This window comes from Ursus maritimus, unplaced genomic scaffold, assembly GCF_017311325.1.
Source record: "Ursus maritimus isolate PB19 unplaced genomic scaffold, ASM1731132v1 scaffold_6, whole genome shotgun sequence".
NCBI lineage: Eukaryota > Metazoa > Chordata > Mammalia > Carnivora > Ursidae > Ursus > Ursus maritimus.
Window position 1 is genome coordinate 35,084,599 of NW_024426774.1, and position 20,606 is coordinate 35,105,204.

At 47.2% G+C, this 20,606-nt stretch overlaps 1 protein-coding gene across 3 annotated transcripts in view; it reads left to right on the forward strand.

Moving 5' to 3' along the window:
* The window catches only part of BCL2L11 (BCL2 like 11), a 123,947-nt gene that overhangs the window by 68,138 nt on the left and 35,203 nt on the right, over window positions 1-20,606 (forward strand). Inside the window, exon 5 of one of the 3 annotated variants that reach the window (XM_040623185.1) lies at window positions 1,840-5,540. The exons of the other annotated variants lie outside the window; for them this stretch is intronic. Within the exon in view, the coding sequence (XP_040479119.1) occupies window positions 1,840-1,921 (82 nt within the window). The 3' untranslated portion in view covers window positions 1,922-5,540. Of the gene's footprint in view, window positions 1-1,839; window positions 5,541-20,606 lie in introns of those variants that run through there. 3 annotated transcript variants of the gene reach the window in all.

Here is a 20,606-nt window from a genome sequence, read left to right on the forward strand (position 1 = left end):
TTTTATGGTCGCACTCATTGTATATGGAGACTTTCACATCCTGCGTTTTTTAATTACCGCTTTGCTACACTGCTATCCAAGCCTCAATAACCACAAGTTATTTGACCATCCCTATGGCTAGTTACTCGATTACCCCATCTTTTGCTATTATAAGCTACATTTTAAGGAATATTTTGCACAGGCAGTGTTTTCCTTTTTCTGGTTTATTTGTTTTACATAACTGTATAGAACTAGAATTACCGAGTGGGAACTTTTAAGTGACTCTATTACCAAATTGTTTTCCACAAGAGTTATATTACTACATATTGCCATTAGTACTAGGTATGTGGTAGATCTCATAAAATTTCAACAGGATTGTGTATTTTTCATACATTATTTCTTTGGCAGCTTAATATACAAAGTAATGCCATGTTACTATTGTAGTGTACATTTCTTGGATGACTAGCAAGTTCCATTCATTCCTGCACCCAGTGATGATTTTCTGTATTGGACGCCCATTCTGTGCCAGGCAGTGTTCTAGGCACTGGAGAGGACAGCAGTGAGCAAAACAAACCCCAATCCCCACCCCTGAGGAAGTCGTCTTCTAGTGAGCTTTTTCCTGTTTGTCTGTACTCCGGCAACTGTGTGACTCACTGAGCAGTAGGGGCTGGACATTTGGGCAGGTTCCATGCACACCTTTAACCGGTGCAGCCTCACACAGCACAGGCTTCTCTGAAACCCCCGTGTGCAGGTGATAAGGTGAAGGCTTGCTTGCGAGACATCCCTCCCGCCCCCTCCACCCCTCCCAGCTCCCTGACCTCCAGTCCCTTCTCTCTCTGGGGGCACTGGGCCGCCCTTCCTGTGTAAATGGAAGGCCGGCAGAGCAGAGGGGAAAGGTGGGCTGGCCACCGCCCAAGGGCTATATGATATGAGGCGTCGCCTATCAGCCCTGCCTGTGGTCCAGTGCCCACTCGCTGGCAGGCCACCCTCTGTGCCACCCCCAAAACAGCGGCAGGTCGCAACCCTGCAGATGATGGGAAAGATGTCTGTTTGCGGGACCACCAGAGGGTCAGCCTGTTCAGGGTCGATCCTGCCTGGACGCAAGCCGGAGTTTCCCTCATCTCCTAGCCTACGTGGATTGCCCGCGCTGGTGTCTGGTTGTGAATACCCAGCCACGCTTTCCTTCCAGAAAGTGAAATGAGAAAATATGGATGTGAAAATATCAAGAATATTCTCAGTAACTGAGGTTGATCATTAGAGCCAGTAGGAGGGCTCTTGCTCTCATGTCTGTGCTTGGGGGAGTCAGGGGAGCTACCTGCCGGAGAAGCTGGGACTTCAGATCAGGGAAGTGGAGACATACCCGCCAGTTTACTCCCCGGGGGTTCTTGGCTCCTTCAGTGTCTCTTGCTAGCTTTTTTTTTTTTAAAACCTTATAAGAATTCACACACATCTTATACAAAACCTCGAAAATAATATAAACAAGAAGGAAATAAACACTCAGATAGCCACTGTTGACATTTCGGTGCATATCCTTTAAAGGTACGTAAGTACGTATGCGCCCGTGGAGATAAAGAAGTTGGATAGGTGGAGGTGGAAAATGGGATCATTGCCGTGCGCACATTAGAAAATGGGCTTCTTTCTGCTCCGCGTTCTGTTGTGAACAAGTCTCTGTGTCCTGAAATGTTCTTCTGCAATAGTATTTGTCATGGCTGCGTGCTGCGCCACAGAATGGGAAACTACAGCCCATTCACCCAGGCCCCTCCAAGAGCCTTCCTAAGATAAGGACACATGGAAGCTTTATCCCCGAGAGACAGGCTGCATGAAATCAAAAGCCTTTAATTTTGTCCCCACGTTTCTTAGGACGAAAAAAAAAAGAAAAAAGAAAGATGGTCTCAATGATGATGACTACTGGCCACTAGACTTGTTCTTTGCAAGTTCCTAATTCTCACATTCCATCAGTTCACCGTGGAAGCACCCAGTATGTGCCCAAGAATCCTCCTGGATCTGGAGAAGTGGCCCACTTTGACAGCCTGTCCTGCTGGGTCCTGCTGCTGTGAGCTTGCCAGTGGTGGGAGATCATTTTGTCACCACAGACAAAGGATATTCCTTCCTTCCTAATTCCTTTTGAGTAAACTGGTGCCAGGGCCTGAAGGTCTACCTCCTCCAGGAAACAGCATCTCTTTATAAGTAAAAATCCTCTTTTGCGTCTAACAAAGAACCTGATGTCCACGATTGTTACAAAGTGTGTGTGCTTTGTGCTTCGTTTCGATCTTGCCCCAAATGCCCACATAGAAAGAACACAAGAATTTAGAAAAAGTGAAAAGTGACGTTTGGGTGTTTTGAAAATAACTTCTTTTTTTTAGGTTGACTGATTGATTGATTGATTGATTGATTTATCAGGGAGAGAGAGAGAGCGTGTGCACACAAGCAGGGGAAGCGACAGGCAAAGGGAGGAGTGGGCTCCGCACCGAGCAGGGAGCCCGATGTGGGGCTCCATCCCAGGACCCTGGGATCAAGACCTGAGCCGAAGGCAGACGCTGAACCGACTCAGCCATCCAGGCGTCCGGAAAGTAACTTTGAAAAATAAAATTTGTGGGTGCCTGGGTGGCTTAGTCGGTTAAGTGTCGAACTCTTTTTGGCTGAGGTCGTGGGATCGAACCCCTCATTTGGCTCCCTATTCAGTGGAGAGTCTGCTTCAGATTCTTTCCCCCTCTCCCTCCCCCTCTGCCCCTCCCTGCCTCTCAAAATAAATTAAAAAATTAATAACAAAATTTGTGGCACCGTGACAAAATTTTTTTCTTGTGATCCTTTCATAATGTGTCCAAACATCGAATCACTATGTTGCACACCTGAAACTAGTATAGTGTTGAATGTTAGTTATAACTCAGTAAAAGAAGAGGCTTCTGAGCATTGCCCAGAGGTTGATTCTTAAAATTTAAACTAATAAACAGCGTTTACATTATTTAAAAAATAATAGAATAAAGTAAAATAAAATATGACTTTTCAAACAATAAAAGTATTGATAAAATCACACAGCTGAAGATAAATACACTCTCATTTACCTCACCAGTGTTTCCTGTTTTGGTTAACACGTTTTAATTGCCTTCTTTGGGATTTCCGCTACAGCTCTCTTACCTTCATGTCTGGACTGAGTGTCACAGGTGTACCGTCCAGAAACCCGGAGCCCAGGGGTTCTAACAGAGCCTAGAGTCATTCATTGCCTGTCTTGCTCAGATATCTGCCCCTTGGAGTAAGAACCTTGACTTACCCTGAGAGTGAAAAGCACCAGCACAGAAGAAAGGAAGCTCTAGATTTGAGGCCCAGCCCAGAGTAGCCCAATAAGTAAGAATCGTCCCATTGCCACTAACCCCTGGTTCTGGTTCTGGTTCTGGTTCTGCCCAGGGAGATCTGCAGGGGCAGGTGTTTCCGACTCCACACACAGAACCTCGAAGCAAGCCTACCTCCCCTCTGAGAGGTCTCACTGGTGTCGTCTAAGTGTGGCCAGGCATGGAGAGTCCTGTGGGCTTTAGTTAGGTGCCGTCAATGATTTCTGAGACCCGTGGAGGCTGGCCAAGGAGGTGGCCACACTGAAGGGAGGGGCAGCCTTCCAGCACTTTGTACCGAGAACCTGCCATCCCTTGCTGGGGCTGGACTGCTCTGTCAAGTGGAGAGAGGCCCTGGTCCCTTGGCTGAAGAGAAGACCAGCCTGACTCTGGTTCTAAGCCAGCTCTAGACCCCCAGGCTGCTGGAGCCTCAGTCCACCCTCCAGCAGAGATCCCTTCGGACATGTGGTCGAAAGTGGAGAGTGCGTAGCTCCCCGCCCCCCACTTCCTTCCGGCTACATTTACTAAACTTGAGCTGTAAATTGCATGCGGTAAAATGCATGGACTTACTTAGGTATTCTGCCTTCCCACAACCACCAGGGTCAAGACCCAGATCCGGAGCATGTCCGTCACCCCACCGCATCTGATTGCTATCATTCTAGTTGCCGAACTTTATAAAAATGGAATCATGCAGTATTCAGACTTTCTGTGTCCAGTTTTTTCACCCCACACCATGTTTTTGAGATTCATCCAAGTTTGTGTGATCTGTAGTTTGTTGTTTTTCAGTGCTGAGTAGTTTTCCACCGCACGCCTTTAGCACAACTGGATTGTGTCTCAATAGACCTTGGATAGGTAGGTGAGTTGTGTATTATTTTTAGCTATCGCAAATTAAAACCTGTGAACATTTTGGTGGACATTTGCCATCACTGCTCTTTGATAAACACCTAGGGGTGGAGTTGCTGCATGATTCAGGAGGCAGATGTTCCCAGTGTTACTGCACCATTTTGCATTCCTACCAGCAGTGAGAATTCCCCTTGACCTACACCTTTGCCAACACTTGGTATGGTCCATCTTCTTAACTTTAGCCATTTGCCTGGGTGTTACCTCTTTTGTGGTTTTAACTTATATTTCCCTGATGAATAATGGGTTGAGAATGTTTTCATGGGCTTATTGGCCATTTAGTTATCCTCTTTTGTGAGGTACCTGTCCCTCAAAAAAAATGTTTTTGCCAAAATAAATTGGCATGGTTTATTACTTTTCTACTGGCAGCGAGATGAAAATTACTAGGAGTTACACTTTTGTCCCTTCCAGATTACCTGCACTAAAACCATAATTTTTCAAATAACTGGTACAAAAGATCAGAAACAAAATTCCGGCGCACCTGAGTCGCTCAGTCGGGTAAGCGTCCGACTCTTGGTTTAGGCTCAGGTCGTGATCTCAGGGTCATGATCTCAGGGTTGTGAGACTGAGCCCTGCATGGAGTGCCACATCTGGCTGAGTGCTGGGGCTGGAGCCTGCTTAAGATTCTCTCTCTCCCACTGTCCCCCTCCCTTAAAAAACACAAAGAAACAAAATTCAGTATTAAAAAAATCCTCAAAGCAATTAGGTATCAAAACTGAAGACAAATATCTTCTATTATGATGAGAAGAAACAAAATATAGTTTAAATAAGACCTGACATTACAAAAAATTAAGTCTTTAACTGGGCAAAAGATCAAAAGTTAATTAGAACAATTTTCAGATACCGAATACCATGTGTGCCTTTTTTAGATCCATTACAGTAGTTATATTTCCAACAGAACCAACAGAAATCCTGAGATGCAGTGTAAGATAGTGGAATTTGGGCAAACATCTCCTACCCTCACTTACTTAACCTATATTACGTGCATATGTGCAGATGGGGAAGGTTAGGGGTCCACAAGAGGGTCCACAGACAGGCACATCACCAAGCATGCACTGGACCCCAAAGTGCCCTCTTCATTGGGCTTCCTGAGTTTTCTTTGCGGTCTGTCTGTCTTTTGCCATTTTTGGCTGGTGGTCTGCTACAGTCCTTTATAATCCCATGAGGAAAGGCAGACCACTGTGAGGTTTTTTTTACTTTTTTAATCTTCTATCATGCTAATTTTCTGTTTTTCTGCAATAGCCCCTGGTTTTGGTCAATCTGTGACTGAACAGCACTTAACCTATCTGCGGGTTCCTCCCGTGTAGGCTGCCTCTGTTACACTGCTGTCTTCCTTCATCCGCCAGTTTCTACTCAGACACAATGGCCATCAGGTAGACCTAATTTTTTCTCCCTTATGCTTTTATATTCTTTCTTCTGAGAGCCCCATGAGGCTATCCAGTTGTCTTGATTTTATGCCTCTGAATCAACTAATCTTTACCTCAGTCCACCTGAGGCACACAATCTTCCACCGACAGGAAGCTTACCTGTTGGCCTGCCTCAACTTCCGACATTTGCTGCCTGGCAAAAATGTTGTGGGCTTGTCATGGCTGCATCCAGACTCTGTGAGAATGCGTCAGTGTCTGATCACGTCTCCCCCCGGTGGGTAGAGTTCAGCAGCACATTTGGGGCAGTGGTTAGTTTTGGGTCAACTTGGTTGGGCCTAGATATCTGGTCCAACCTTATCTGGGTGTTTCCGTAAGGGCATTTTTAGATAATATTTACATTTTCATGGGTGGACTTGGAGTATTGCAGTTTGCCCTCCATAATGTAGGTGGCCCTTATCCAACCAGTTAAAGGTCTGAATAGAACAAAAGACTCACCTGCCTGGAACAAGAAGGAATTCTGCCAGCAGACTGCCTGCCTGCCTTCTTTCTGGATCTCCAGCCAGGAGATGCCAAACCATCCTACCACTCTCCGTAATCACGTGAGCCAGTTCCTCAAAATAAGTCTCTTCACACACACACACACACACACACACACACACACACACACACACGTAATTGGTCCTGTGTCTGTGGAGAATCCTGGCAAAAAAATGTCAGGGCAAATCTGGAATCCTGAACCACAGAGCCTGCTGGTTCTTCTCCTGGCTGCCACTTGCGAAGGAAAACGAACCTATGAACTGGCGTTAATTTTTCAAAATTCTTTGTTCCCAAACTCCTCCTCTTCTTGAGATCAATGTGGCTGAGGGAACACCATCTCTCCACCAGTCAGGGGCACCCTCCTCAGGCAGAAGGGCCTTTTCCCAAAGCCGGAAGAGTGTGATTTAGGGGCATGCAGTCAAGACCACCGGTGGTTAATGTGAAGAAATTCTTTATCATTCTGGATTTGAGTCGTTGGTCAGCTATATGTATAGTGAGGAGGTTCTCCCAGTTTTTAGCTGGCCTTTTCTCTTTTGTAATGATGCCTTTTAATAAACAGAAGTTTTAATTTCGATAAAGTCACATTGATCTCTTTTTAAATTTCGTGGTTACTGTGTTTTTTTCTGTCCCAAGACATCTTTGCCCACCCCCACCATCACAAAGACATTCTCCCATGTTTTCTTCTAGAAAAACTATAAAGTTTTAGTTTTTACACTTAGGTTTATCATCCATCTTGAGTTAATTTTAGTGTGTGGTGTGATAGGATTTTTTCCCCCATATAATATCTAGTTGCTTCAGAAACTTTTTTTAAGGATTTTATTTATTTACCTGAGAGAGAGCACAAGTGAGAGAGAGAGAGAGAGAGTATGAGGTGAGGGGAGGGGCGGAGGCAGAGGGAGAAGCAGACTCCCCGCTGAGCAGGGAGCCAACCTGGCTCAATCCCAGGACCCAGGAACCATGACCTGAGCTGAAGGCAGACGCTTAACCAACTAAGCCACCCAGGCCTTCCCAGAAACATTTATTGAAAAGAACTTCCTGTCCCCCACTGAATTATGTTGGCACCTTTATCAGTGTAGATATAGCCATTTTTATCTAAGAGTCTTTGGGTGGGTAGCAGCGGACATTGGCCTGAGTCTGCGCTACCTGGACAAGAAAGCATCAGGCTTGTCCTAAATGCATCTGTGTTTCAGATGAGCGGCCCTCCTGCTAAGTGGCCTGGTCCTTGGCCATTTCCCAATCACGTTTGGGAATTCCCATTTGGAAGTTTGATGTTAGAGTCAAGCCTTGGCTTTGTCATTGAGTATCTGAGGCATATCTTGACCTCCCCCTGCTTCAGTCTCCATATTGGTAACATGGCAAAATGGCACAAGCCATTGTACCGGGCTGTTGCAGGATCAGTGGGATAACAAAGCAATGACAATACCAGTTATTGCCTCTTTCTTCCTCATCACTGTTAACTCCTTGAGAGCAGAGAGCATGTCTTAGGAATCTCTATACCCCAGTGCCCTGAAAGACAATCCAGCACATAGTAAGTACTTACTACCTGTATGGAGAATAAAGAATATTCTTTTAGATAGCTTAGATATAACCATTTATGTGGCAGTGTGCTGTGATTTACAGCTACCAAATTCAGTGGCCAGGCCTGTCTTCATCTCATTTGACCCAATTGACCGGTCCTCCTTCCAGATCCCCTTTATTCTCTCTGCTTCCAGAACACCCCACACTCTTTGCTTTGCTCCTGCTCTTTCTTAGCCTTCATGGCCACACCTGTTGCCTCTTCTCTAAGTGCTGCGGCATCCGGGGTTCATTTCCCGCCCCGCTTTTCTTGTCTATGCACGCTGCCTCCTTGGGGATCTCATCCGCTCACGCTATTTTAAGTGCTATCTCTGAGCTCCTGACTCCTGAATTTCTGTATCCATTCAGAGCCCATACTCACGTAGGCATGGTCTTCTCTACTTTGATTTTAACAGGCACCTCTAAGTCAGATTCATCCGAAGCAAAGCACAAGATTTCCTGAAATCTGATTTTACCTCATTCTATCTTGTCTTGGCTTTTCAAGTTTTTCCAGACAAAATCCTCTGAGTCAGCTTTAGTTCTCCTCTTCATCCTCATTCCTCACATCCAGCTCTTCGTTAAGTCTAGTTTGCCTGGGCCTCTGAAATTATTTCTGAGTGTATCCATTTCTTTCCTTCTTACCAGCACCACTCAAGTGCCAGCCGCCACCTTCTCTTGCCCGAGCCACTGCAGCGGACCCTGGGCTGCTGTCGCTAACCTTCCTTTCTTGGGGGGCCTCATCCTATCACCCCTCCTCTGCAAAACCCTGCCTTAGACTGACGTCCAAACTCCTTACCCCAGCCTGAAAGGTTCTATGTGAAGAACCTGCCTCCTTGACTTTGCAGACAAATGGATTTATCTATAGGGAAACCTGGAGGATAAGGACACAGCATTCCTGACATCCGGAAATCTCAGCCTTCTATGTGGTTATGTCATATCTTGGAAGGTTCTAGAGATATCCAATTGAGTCTAGATCCTCCAGAAAATATCCAGTGGAAATTGCATGTGTCTTGCAACTAAACATCTCATGTACCAATTACCTAGAAAATCTTGATGATCAAAATCCACCAGTGGCTGTGAACGTGATTATAAGGCAGTAGTGACTGGTAGGCTGTAGTGGGGAATAGTGACCTGGGGTAGTGGGGAGTGGCGACCAGCTGACACAGTGAGTGGTGGTGACCCGGCAGCGCGGGTAGGTGGTGGAAACACAGTGGTTGTGGTGACTGGCAGTGGCCGGCAGTCATGGTGAGGTGGCGTGATGAGTGGAAGAAAGCTTGTGGGTCCTCTGGCCAGACTGGCTTGGGTTTCAATCCTTGCTCTGCCCCGTCTCTCTGAGATCTGGGGCACGTGAGCTGCTGAGGCTTTCTGAGTTTCATCTGTAAATGGGGTGATACTGACCTTAGAAGTCTGCTGGAATGGTTCTGTGGCATGGCATCCTTTTCTGGAAAGGGACAGGAAATGCCGTCGGTGCTCTCTTCCCTTTCTCCTCCAGATACAAAGGCCAGTGGTTCCCTCAGGACGTTATAGCAGAGATGAGGTGCCACGCTGATGAGGGGTTCTGTACACCCAGGCCAGCTGGCACTCTGCCCTACCGCCCCACCTCCCCTCGGTGTGGTTAATTCTAGGAAAGCTCTTGCGAAGGCACCAGATTTTCCAGGAAGAAGCAGACTGCTGCTTCAAACGGCTATGCCCAGATGGGGCCACCTTCGTGACAAGACCTGGCATATTTGGGGTGCCAAGAACAGCCCTTCAGTGTGGGTCCCTTCACAGCAGTTGTGTTGGGAGGTCTGCTCAGGGAAGCAGAAGAGGGAAGGCAAGACTGACAACACGTTGGAACCATTCTCTAGTGAGACAAGATCTCCCACAGAGGGGAAAAAAGCAAAATCTTCAAAGTTAGGAAATTAGGACAACAGAAAAGAAATACGTCTTATGGATTATTTAGGGGTGATGGAAGTAAAGACCATGCGGGTTTTGTTTTTAAGCCGACAGCCTGGGATGCAGCAGTCGTTTCGACACAGAGAGTCGTGGGGAACTAGCGTGTGGTCAGCCGTGGGTACTTTCCACACCCGCGAACCACCACAGCGATTTAACTCCAGCCCAGCTCGAGCTCAGATTCTCTAAACCAAAGAGAAAAGCCCCACGTTGGGTTAACTGGCAACCACGTGCTACAGACAGCCCAGATCTGAAAACGAAAAAAAAAAAAAGGTGTGTGGAAACAACCATGTTCTGGTGGTTTCTAGCATAACTATTGTCTCTTTCTCAGCGATTTGCATAATGCAGCGGAGGTGTGGTCAAGCAGCCTCTAGTTCAATGTGTAGATTTTGTGTGCACCTGTTTGCAGGCCAGAGCGAGAGCAGTCATGGGAGAGCAAAGTCTTGATACTCTCCATGGCCTTATTTTCTGGAAGCAGCTTTGTTGCAGTGTAACTGACATACAAAATACTGCCCACCCTTAAAGCGTACCATTTTCTCGGACGTGTGTATCCACAGAACCATCGCAACGGTCAATACGGTGAACATCGCCATCACCCCAGCAGTCTCCTCATGCACCGTCGTAATCTCTCCCAGGCCTGCCTTCCCTTCCCCCTCCATCCCTACTTCTTTGTTTCATTTCACTCTAGATTTTCATTTTCTATAATTTCACATAAATGGAATATACAGTATGTAGCTTTTTTTTTTTTTTTTTTTTGGTCTGGCCTCTTTCACTCAACATAATTGTTTTTGAGAATTTTTAAAAAGGCTTCTTTATTTATTTGAGAGAGAGAAAGCATGAGCATGGTGGGGGGAGGCGGGTAGAGGGAGAGGAAGAATCCTCAAGCTGACTCCCTGCTGAGCACGGAGCCCGATGCGGGGCTCCACTCCAGGACCCTGAGATCATGACCTGAGTGGAAATCAAGAGTCGTATGCTTAACCAACTGAGCCACCCAGGCGTCCCTGTTTTTGAGATTTATCCATATTGTGTTTATCCGTAAATCATTTTTTTCTTTTTTCTTTTTTCTTTTCTTTTTTCTTTTTCTTTTTTTCCAAGTAGTAGTCCATTGTATTGACGTGCCACATTTTTCCCCATTCCTCTGTGGGTGGACATTTGGGTCGTGGCCAGTTCAGCCTATTACAAATAAAGGTGCTATGAACATTTGTGCGCAAGTCTTTGTATGGACATTTGCTTCCTTTCTCATGGAATTACATGTCTGGGACACGTGGTAGGTGCATGTTGAACTTCTGAGAAACCTTCAACTGTTGTACCATTTTCCATTCTCACCAGCAGGGCATGAGGATTCTGGTTCCTCCATACCCTTGCCAACACTTGGCGTGGTCAGTGTTTCTAACGTTAGCCGTCCTGAAATATGTGTACTGGTCTCACATTGTGATTTAAATTTGCATTTCCCTAAAAGCTGATAGTGCTGAACACATATGTTGTGCCATCCATTAAACTTCTTTGGGAAAATAGATAAGGTGGAGACTGACGGTGAAGGGGCATGCGGGCACTGTTTGGGCTGATGGGGATGTTTTGTATCTTGAGAAGGTGGTGCAGTCCTATCTATTTTTCAAAATTTTAATGTTAAGATTTGTACATTTTACAGTGATATAAAACATACCTCAGAACTAAAAAGGACTGTATATAGATTAGTTTGGTTGAGGTGTCAGTGGAAGATAGATGAAGTTGGTAAAGATAAAATCAGAATGGTGCAAAGTGAATAATTACGGGAACTGACGATCGGGACATGGGCTTGAGTAGACCCTTTTGCTTCCTTTGTTTGAACATTTTCTCAATGAAAAGTAAAAGAAATGCCCAGTCCCCCTGATCTAGAGAAGATGATGACCACTTCGTTTTCAGGAAAAACAAAAACCAAAGGAAATGAGAATAAATTGAGATAAGAGAGAGTGTGTGTAGCTTAACTAGGAAGATATTTCATCACTAGGAAAACCTCCCCTGCAAAGAGTGGCTTCATGTCTGATCATCTTTAACACGTGATCTTTATTAGTTTTACTTGCAAAAGTAATATAAACTCGGGGCGCCTGGGTGGCTCAGCGGTTAAGCGTCTGCCTTCAGCTCAGGGCGTGATCCCGGCGTTATGGGGTCGAGCCCCACATCAGGCTCTTCAGCTATGAGCCTGCTTCTTCCTCTCCCACTCCCCCGGCTTGTGTTCCCTCTCTCTCTGGCTGTCTTTATCTCTGTCAAATAAATAAATAAAATCTTTAAAAAAAAAAAAAAAGTAATATAAACTCAATGTAAAACAATCACACATTAGAGGAAAACAAGATTTAGAAAATGACTGTCTTCTATAAGCCATTCAGATTTTTACATATATGTGCGGGTGTGCGCGCGTGTGTGCGTGTGTGTGCGTGTGTGTCGATAGAACCCACATTATAGTGTACATATTATTCTGCTTGCTTCCTCTTTTTCCCTTAAGCACTCTACTTCGAAATCTTTATCAAACGGAACAAACAGCTGTTTAGAAGCAGAAGGTAAAACCAGATGAAACAGAAGGTTCTTTCTCTTTGGATTCCAAGATTATGCCAGTTTCACCCATAGTCTAAGATCTGACATGATCTTACATATGGATTTTTACCTAAATATGTAATTCTACATAAATAGGATGCCTTTTCTCTAAGGCCAACACCAACAGCAAAACCCCTGACAGTGAAAACCACCCCAATCGCAAGATCCTGAAGCTCCGTGGTTGCGGGCAGCCGGCCCTCCGCGCCTCTGGGGAGCAGATGGCTGCTGGGCTCTGGGTCGGAGGGCCCCGGTTAGCGGGATGACTCAGCGCAGCAATGGCCTGGGGAGCAGAGAGGAGGCTGGCCAAGACTAATTGCTGTCAGGAGGAACATTCTTTTTAGCTGGCTAATTGCTCTTTTAAGATAATGAAAGTGTTTTAGGTTCCCTTTTGTCCATATGCAAATACACTGGTGAGTTGAAGTCACTCCCAGTGCAAAGGGGAGCGTAGAACACACATGGTGAAGTGGTTTCCCCTTCGTTTTGCATATTTTCTTGTCTGCGCTCACCTCTAAAAGATCCTTGCCTTCGCCTGATTTACATTCAGGTTTGTTTCTCACTTTGTCGATGACCCCTTCTCGGTCGCCCCACAGATTATATACTGTGGCCATTCAACCAGATGCCCTGAGTTTGTAACGTTAGCCCCAGTAGAACATCAGACAAGGGCGCCTGGGTGGCCCAGCCGGTTAGGCGCCTGACTCTTGGTGTTGGCTCCGGTCGTGATCTTGGGGTCGTGATCTTGGGGTCCTGATCTCAGGGTCGTGAGATGGAGCCCCGCATCGGGCTCTGTGCTCAGCACGGAGTCTGCTTCCGATTCTCTCCCTCTCCCTCCGCCCCTCCTGCTTGTGCACACGCTGTCTCTCTCTTTCTCTGTCTCATAAATAAATATATAAATCTTTAAAAAGAAAAAAAAAAAAAAGAACATCAGACAAGACCCAAGAGTAAGGACCTGTGTGTGGGGATAGGAAGTAGATGGTTCTCCCCGGGATGACAGAAGTCGGGGTTGGGCTTCTTCCATCTTGTGCTCTAAGGAGCTCATGGTATCTCCATTTGTGATTTCTGGTTGACCGGTAAATTTTCTCAGCAGGGATTGCAGATGGTTCCCGATGTAGATGGCTTGATTTATGACTTCTCAGCTATAGGATGGCCACAAAAGCGATAAGCATTCAGTAGAAACCATACTTGGAACTTGGAATTTTGATCTTTTCCTGGGCAAGCAATGCGCGGCGCATCCTCTCCCATGAGGCGGGGCAGCGTCAGGGAGCTGTCACTCCTAGCGGGTCCCGCCGTCACCGGGGTAACCAGTGGAAACATGATCATTCTGTTTTTCACTTTCAGTACAGTACTCAGTAAATGACATGAGATAATCCGCACTTGATTATAAACTAGGCCTGTGTGAGATGATTTTGCCCAACTGGCAGCTAATGTGAGTGTTCTGAGCACGTTCAGAGCTGTGGCGTTTGGTAGGTTGGTGCATTAAATGCAGTTTTGACTTAGGATATTTTCAGCTTCTACGGGTTTATCACGGGCGCCTGCGTGGCTCAGTCGGTTAAGTGTCTGCCTTCGGCTCAGGTCGCGATCCCAGGGTCCTGGGATCAAGCCCCGCACTGGGCTCCCAGCTCAGCGGGTAGCCTGCTTCTCCCTCTCCTGATCCCCCTGTTTTTGCTCTCTCTCTGTCAAATAAATAAAAGAAAAGAAAAAACAAAACAAAAACTCAGTGGGGGTTTATTGGAATGTAAACCCTATCTGAAGTTGAGGAAGATCTGTATTTAACAAAATGTTTGATGTTTCTGAGAGCTAGGTGCAGTGACAGATGCGAGTGACACTGGTGGGTTCTGATGAGACAATGGTGGACCCCATTGAGACCACGTGATTACACCCCAGGGCAGTGCATAAAGCCTCGTGCATTCACTCATTCATCCTTGCATAGACTCAGCTAACTCTTCCTACGTGATGTTTGAATGCCAGGCTCTGGGCTACGTGTGTGCCTTGTACACCCCGCCCAGTGACTCCCTCAACTCCAGCCTGTTCTCTGAAGACACAATCATGAAAACATCTCAGAGCCACACTCCATTTCCCTTCCACTGGAGGAGTCGTCTGCTTTCTTCAGCAAACCCAGCCCCAGGCACTGTGACTGTCACTGCCCATGAGAGCCTCCAAGCCCCCCACCCCTTCCTTCTCCTTGGCCTTCTTCCCCACCAGTTCCTTGGAGCCTCTTTCAGAGTTGACGTCGTCACTTTCTCAGGTTCCCCCTGGGGTCCTCACAGGCTTATGCCAGATGTGTTCAGAGGTCCCTCATTTTAGAGGCAGAAGCCTTCCCAAAGAGGCCTGATGTGAGTTCTCCAACATTTCCCAATTGTTCTCCAACACTTCCCCAATTAAGGTCAGCTTATCCCTTCTCCAGACTTCTTAGGATCCCAAGAAAATGCTGGGCAGCAAAGGCCTTGTCCTTGCTTCTGTACCCAGCATGCACCCTGCCCAGTCCACACCAAAGCAAATCTAGTCCCTCAAAGGTCAGGCCACCCTGCCCTTCCTGAAAGGCTCCTTCCTGCCCCCCTGGGGAGGGTTCCCAAGTGTCCTTCTTTCCCCACTTGGCAACCCTCAAGTCCCTAACATATAGGTCTGATTATATCACAGACTACATTTGAAAAAGAGAGAATAATCCCCCACTTCTTTCACACCCAGACACAACCCCAGTTATCATTCTGGGGGATTTACATGGGTTCCCCTTTCCTGGCTGTTTTGCTCACTTGTCATCCTTGTCTGCACATGGCGTCATGTCTCCTAGTGGCCACAGCCACTCCTCCTACATTGTTCTCACAGTCCTTCATTTCAATACACAACACAGAATTAAAACATTTGTCAGAAACTAACTTGAGCACTTGATACGTCTATCAAAATGACAGTTAAGACTCTGATGACTCTTTCCTCCATATCTTGGGTTATTTTCTTGGAGAGAGGGTCATGAACTCTTGCAGTTCTTGACACATAATGATAAATTGCCCTCCGTGGGAGATTGTACAAACATACACTGTCAAGAGCAATGTGGGAAGATAGGAGTTTTACCATATCCTTGCCAACATGCAAATTATCATTAAAATGCTAATTTTTGTTCATGTGTGAGGCCAAAGCATGGTTGCTATTTCAGTTTGGTTATGAATGTGAATATTGAATACTCTCCTTAGACTAGTTAAGTCACCATGGCTCTAAGCCAATTAAGTGCTTTGCTATCTTTCCCTACGGTTTTTATACCTTTGAAAACTATTTTTACCGAATTTCCGCACGCTCATCACCTCTAGCCATGGATGCCAAGCCTGCCATGCTTGAGAGAGCCTTGCAGACTTGTTGCTTCTACCCACTGATGCCAGGAATGCCATGTTGTAGCGATCCAGCTTTATTTTTGTTTGGAATTGGCACCCCCTCTTCTCAGAGAGGAGTTGGCAAGGGTTCTATCCTGTCATGGTGAATTAGGTACCCGTCGCCCTTGTCTTTGGGAATTGGCCTGTTGGGCTGGAGTTGGGCACCAGGTGCCACCTCCATCTTGGTTGCCCTTTTTGTGACATTTATACCTGGAATGCCCAGTGGGCACTAGCTTGGGAAAACATTTGATCCACCTGGACTGTGTTTGGTCAGTGGCAGCTAAGGAGTGACCCAGAGGCAAGGCTGCTTAAGGGCTGGTGGCCTCACCAAAGAAAGCTGTAAACCACTCATCCGCTCCAACCACCACCGTAGCACCGTGCTTGGCCCCCCGTAAGCCAAGAAGGGGCCAGAGTCTCTCTAATTCAAACATGACGGGCAGAAGAGAAGGCCTTGGCACAAAAATGTGTCCCCTGCCTGAGGCAGAGTCACATGCACTGTGTGTGCACGGCCAACCAAGTATTTGGGGCACCTTTCTGCTGTCCAGTCACCCACCGACTCCCTTCACAGCAGGACACACCCTTCCAGCAAAATCACCCTCACTCGCCAGGGTAGCAGCCTCGTTGAGCAGAGTACGGAGGAGATAAAATCATGGAAATTACATCTTCCCCAATTAGAAGGAAAGGCTGCACTTCCTTCGATTGCCTTTGCCCTCAGAAGTGGCTCAACCACACCGTGGCTCCTTTGGACCTTGGGGATTCCCTGTAAGGCTCCCTATTTCTTCTCCCACACATCGTCAAAGTCTGTACTGGGATGTCATGAGCTGAGAAGTCTGAGATTTTCCTGTTCTCTTTATCAAACTTTATCGAATTCCTACTGTATGCTAGACTCTGGAGATGAGGCCAAGTTAAACTTGGCCTGCCCTCTGGAAGCTCACAGGCAACGAAGTCCATGACCAAAGTGCTATGGGCTGAAGGGAGGGCAAGTTGCACAGAAGACAGCGAGCCTAGGCTGAGTTTGAATTTGAGCTGGAGAGAGAAGACAGCTGTAAAATTACAAAAGGCCCTGTGTGCTCGAAAGGTTATGTCAAAATCTCTGAGCTTCGTTAAAGATTTTGGGCAACCCAGGGAGGGAGGGTATGGCTAACTTTGCATTTAGAAAAGATCCCTTTGGCAGCTGTGTTGGGTGTAGATAAGAAGGTGGAAAGGCCAAGGGTAATGGTAAAGGAGGAAGTGATGAATGCCTATGGCCAAGCAGAAGCAGTGGTAGCAAACATGGAAGGAACATGGAGTGGCTTTCATTAAGGAAGAGATCTGCCCTGCTCGGGTTGGGTGGTGCTAGAAAAGGGAGATTGCTGGTTTAGGCAATGGACACATATTTGGGGAAAGAGGATGAATTCAGTTTTGAATCTGTTGAATTCTAGACAACAAGGAGACATCCGAGTGTTGTTCTGAGTTTCCCAGAGACCAGGACAATGACCCAAGACCCCATAACAACATGTACAAGGTAGTTAAGTACCTGGGTGGACGGGACCACTCAGGGCCTGCTTATGGAGGAGATGAGTCCCATGGCTGAAGCCAGGGTCACTGACCTCTAAGAGGGTAACAGGAGAAGAGGACAGCACAAAAGAGGTTGAAGAGCCCTGGTCAGAGTGGTTAGACAAAAAACAGTTTCTGGAAGTAGGTGTCTACTCATGTCAAATGTTGCAAGGAAGGCATGTAAGAAAAAGACCAGGAAGTGTCTACTGCAGTGTTGGGACAAAGGAGAAACAGTGAGTATTAGCAGCTGGTCCAAGAAGCTTCGCCGTGAGAAGTCAGGATGAGAGGGAAATGTGAGGTCAAGAGGGGGCTCATGTCGAGATGGGAGACTTCATGTCGAGGCATGGAGGCATGGAGGCTTTCTTTAAATTGCAATGTATAGAAATATAGCCACTTTTTCTGTCTTGTAGGGGAGTGGCATGGTTTCTTTTACTTAGTACAATGGCTTCGGAAGCCTGGTTGGCTCTGGAAAGTGAGTTTTCTCCCATCTGTGTGTGGAAATAGAGAGGACAGAGTGAAGGATGTTCTACAAAAAAAACTCAACGGGGTTGAAGAAGGACCAGAGAGAGGAAGGAAGAATGAGCAGCGAGGAGGAGGGGCTGAGAAGGGGAGGGCCCAAGCAGCAGCAGCCTGGAGAGATAGGGGGGTTGAGAACAGCCCAGGGGCAGCCAAGCCAGGACTTGGAAGGGCAGGATTGACTAGGATTCTACTTGAAGTTACCTGCTTGGCCAGGGAACCTCCAGTCTTAATAAAAGCCAGTCATGCCCAATCACTTTTGGAGAGTAGAGGTCTCAATTAGGGACAGGAGCCCTTAGATCCATGTGGAGAGAAGAGAAGAAAACGGCTTGCAGAATTAGGGTGTGAATGAGAGGTTGTTGGTTGGGCTGAAGAGGTTACAAGGTGCCAGGTCAAAAGTGCTTCCCTGAGCACCCCGTCAGTGCCAGCATGGCCGAGCCGGTCTTCCCAGTAACGGGGAGGAGGGTCCAGCGCACTTCATAGACTGTAACAGGCAGGAGGCTGGCAGGTGTGGGAGCCCTGGGTACTTGATGCTTGCCTTACTAAGGGAGAGACCAGGAAAGGGGGAGAGGTGGAAGAAAATGGGTCAATTTGCCAAATAACCAATTTGTTGAAAATCAATTTGCTGGAGAGCCAATTTCCCTGATGAGTGATCCCTGGAATTCACCCAAAAGTTGTTTCGGTTAATTACTTAAAAATTTATAGCAATTTGTGTGCTATGGTTTCCACAACAGCGAAGATTTTCCCATAGATTTATTTTTCTATTTCACTATGTCTAGCAGTTTCTTTCTTTTGGTTTACAAGTTGTCAGGTCTATTTTTACCAGACGTTTTCCTATAGATTTCTCAGTCCATCTCTGGTAAATGTCAGTTTTCTGTGGGTTTCCATATTTCAGAAGCGGGGCACTCCTTGAGCGCACAATATGTTTTTGGTGCCAATGGATGGGTTTTCCCTCAACTGCATTTACTGTCAACTCTAATTGTAAAGACTTGTGCCTAAATTGAACTATAACTCCCGCTTTGGGATTTTGCCACTGGGGGAGTTGTCATGGATATGTGAAAATTAACATGCAGAAGAAACTTTTATCTGGCTGACTGCCAAGCCACTTTGACAAAATTGAGAAAATGCAAATTGGTGCAAAATTACACTTGAAGGACAAAACCACTTTTTTTGCAAACCAAAGGTTAAAATTTAAAAAAAAAAAAAAAAAAAAGGCTGATGCATTACCCAAACCTTTATGAGTAACTTTTGAAAAGCAGGCAGCTTCAGAAATGTGAATCTCATACCCATAAATCCAGTATAAAACAGTGGTGGAGAAATCAAAAGTAAAACCTCTGAACTAGATAAAAAGCAAAGGCCCAAATGTTGAGAGACATCATTAACAGCTTTCAAAATTCCAGTGCAACACATCTTATTACATATTTTGTAAATAATTAATGTAAATACGTTTTGGGAGAATTGGAAATCTGTGGAATTGGTCACTTGGCAAATCAATTGTTAACATATTGGTGTGGGGAGTGGGTCACTCTGAGATTTGGCATTTGGCAAACTGTCTTTCAGCAAATGGCTCTGTTTCTTTTCTTGTTTTAGAGAGAGAGAGAGAGAGAGCATGTGCACAAGCAGGGGAAGGGGCAGAGGGAGTGGGAGAGAGAATCTTAAGCAGGCTCCACGCTCAGCACAGAGCCTGACATGGGGCTCGATCCCACGACCCTAAGATCATGATCTGAGCTGAAACCAAGAGTTGGTCACCTCACCGACAGAGCCACCCAGGCGCTCCATCAAATGACTGTTTTTGAAGAGGGTGGGAGGGAGGCTGGGTGAGACTAACTCGGTCTGAACAGGGGGAGGGATCTGATCCGAAGGTTTAGACTCTGCTGGAAAGGAAGGGAGTGAGGAAAGTAAGGTTATGCATAGAGAAGAAGAGGCACAAGAGGAGTTAGTCCCAGAGGGTGGAGGGCTGAACGTTTTGCTGAGGACAGAGGGTCTGGGAGAGGGGGTGCCTGGGGCCTCCGACTAAGCAGGTCCCCGGCACCGGGGTGCGGTCCAGCTGGGGCGGGAGCCTGGAACCTCACCACACACCAGGGGGGTTTTCTTCAGCGGGGCTCCCCATCCTGGGGGCAACCAGCTGGATTGCTCCTGGGGCTTGTGGTTTTTCTGGGCAGGTGCTTTGGGAAGACAAGGGAGAACGAGATTGAAGGAAGATGGAGAGATGCGCTGGAAATGAGAGGCCCTGAGAGGGAGTAGGGATGGTCCTGAACACAGCAGGGACGGAGCGAGGGGAGAACACGGTGTGGCCAGGACCACAGCCCCGGGCAGGGCAGGAGCAGGGCTGCTGGGAGTGAACGGGCTGGGGAGAGGAGATGGGTGAGAAAACTGGGAAAGTGGCTCAGACCCTGGAGGGGGCAGGGCTCCAGGCTCTCCCGTGGCGTGGGGGCTGGGGGCCTGGAGCTCACGTCTGGGGACACGGGAGACCATGACGTTGGCTGCGTCAGCCACACAGACCCTGAAGTTGCTGAGTGAAGGACGTGAAAGGATACGCAGTGCCCTTCTCGGACCCAGCTCCACTGGCTCTTCTCGCCGGCACACACGCACGCCCACCTCCGCCACCTCTGTCACCTGTGCCTCGGCCACCACCGCCACAGTGAACTCTCCTCCCACAGAGAAAAAGGGGCTTTGAAACACTCTAGCCTCCCCCTCTCCCCATCCCTGCGTCCTTCCTCCCTGTCCCTGCCGGATGGCAATTAACACAGTCACAGCTCTGCAACCTGCCCTGTTTCTGGGCAGACGCAGCCATTCATCCATGAGAGACGAATAAAATTACTCTATTCCTGGCTTTGTGCCGCCTATTCTGTCTTTCGTCCCACTCCTAGGGGACAGCCCCCCACTCCCACACACCTCCAGTTCCTTCCAAGCTTCCGCTCTCCCTGCCCCCCTCCCCCACCAGCGGCATCAGCCCCCCTGCAGGTGACTGGGCTCGGCTGGGGAGCCTCTGACCGCAGCATCTCCCCATCCTCTCTCCTCGGAGCTCAGCCCCAGCC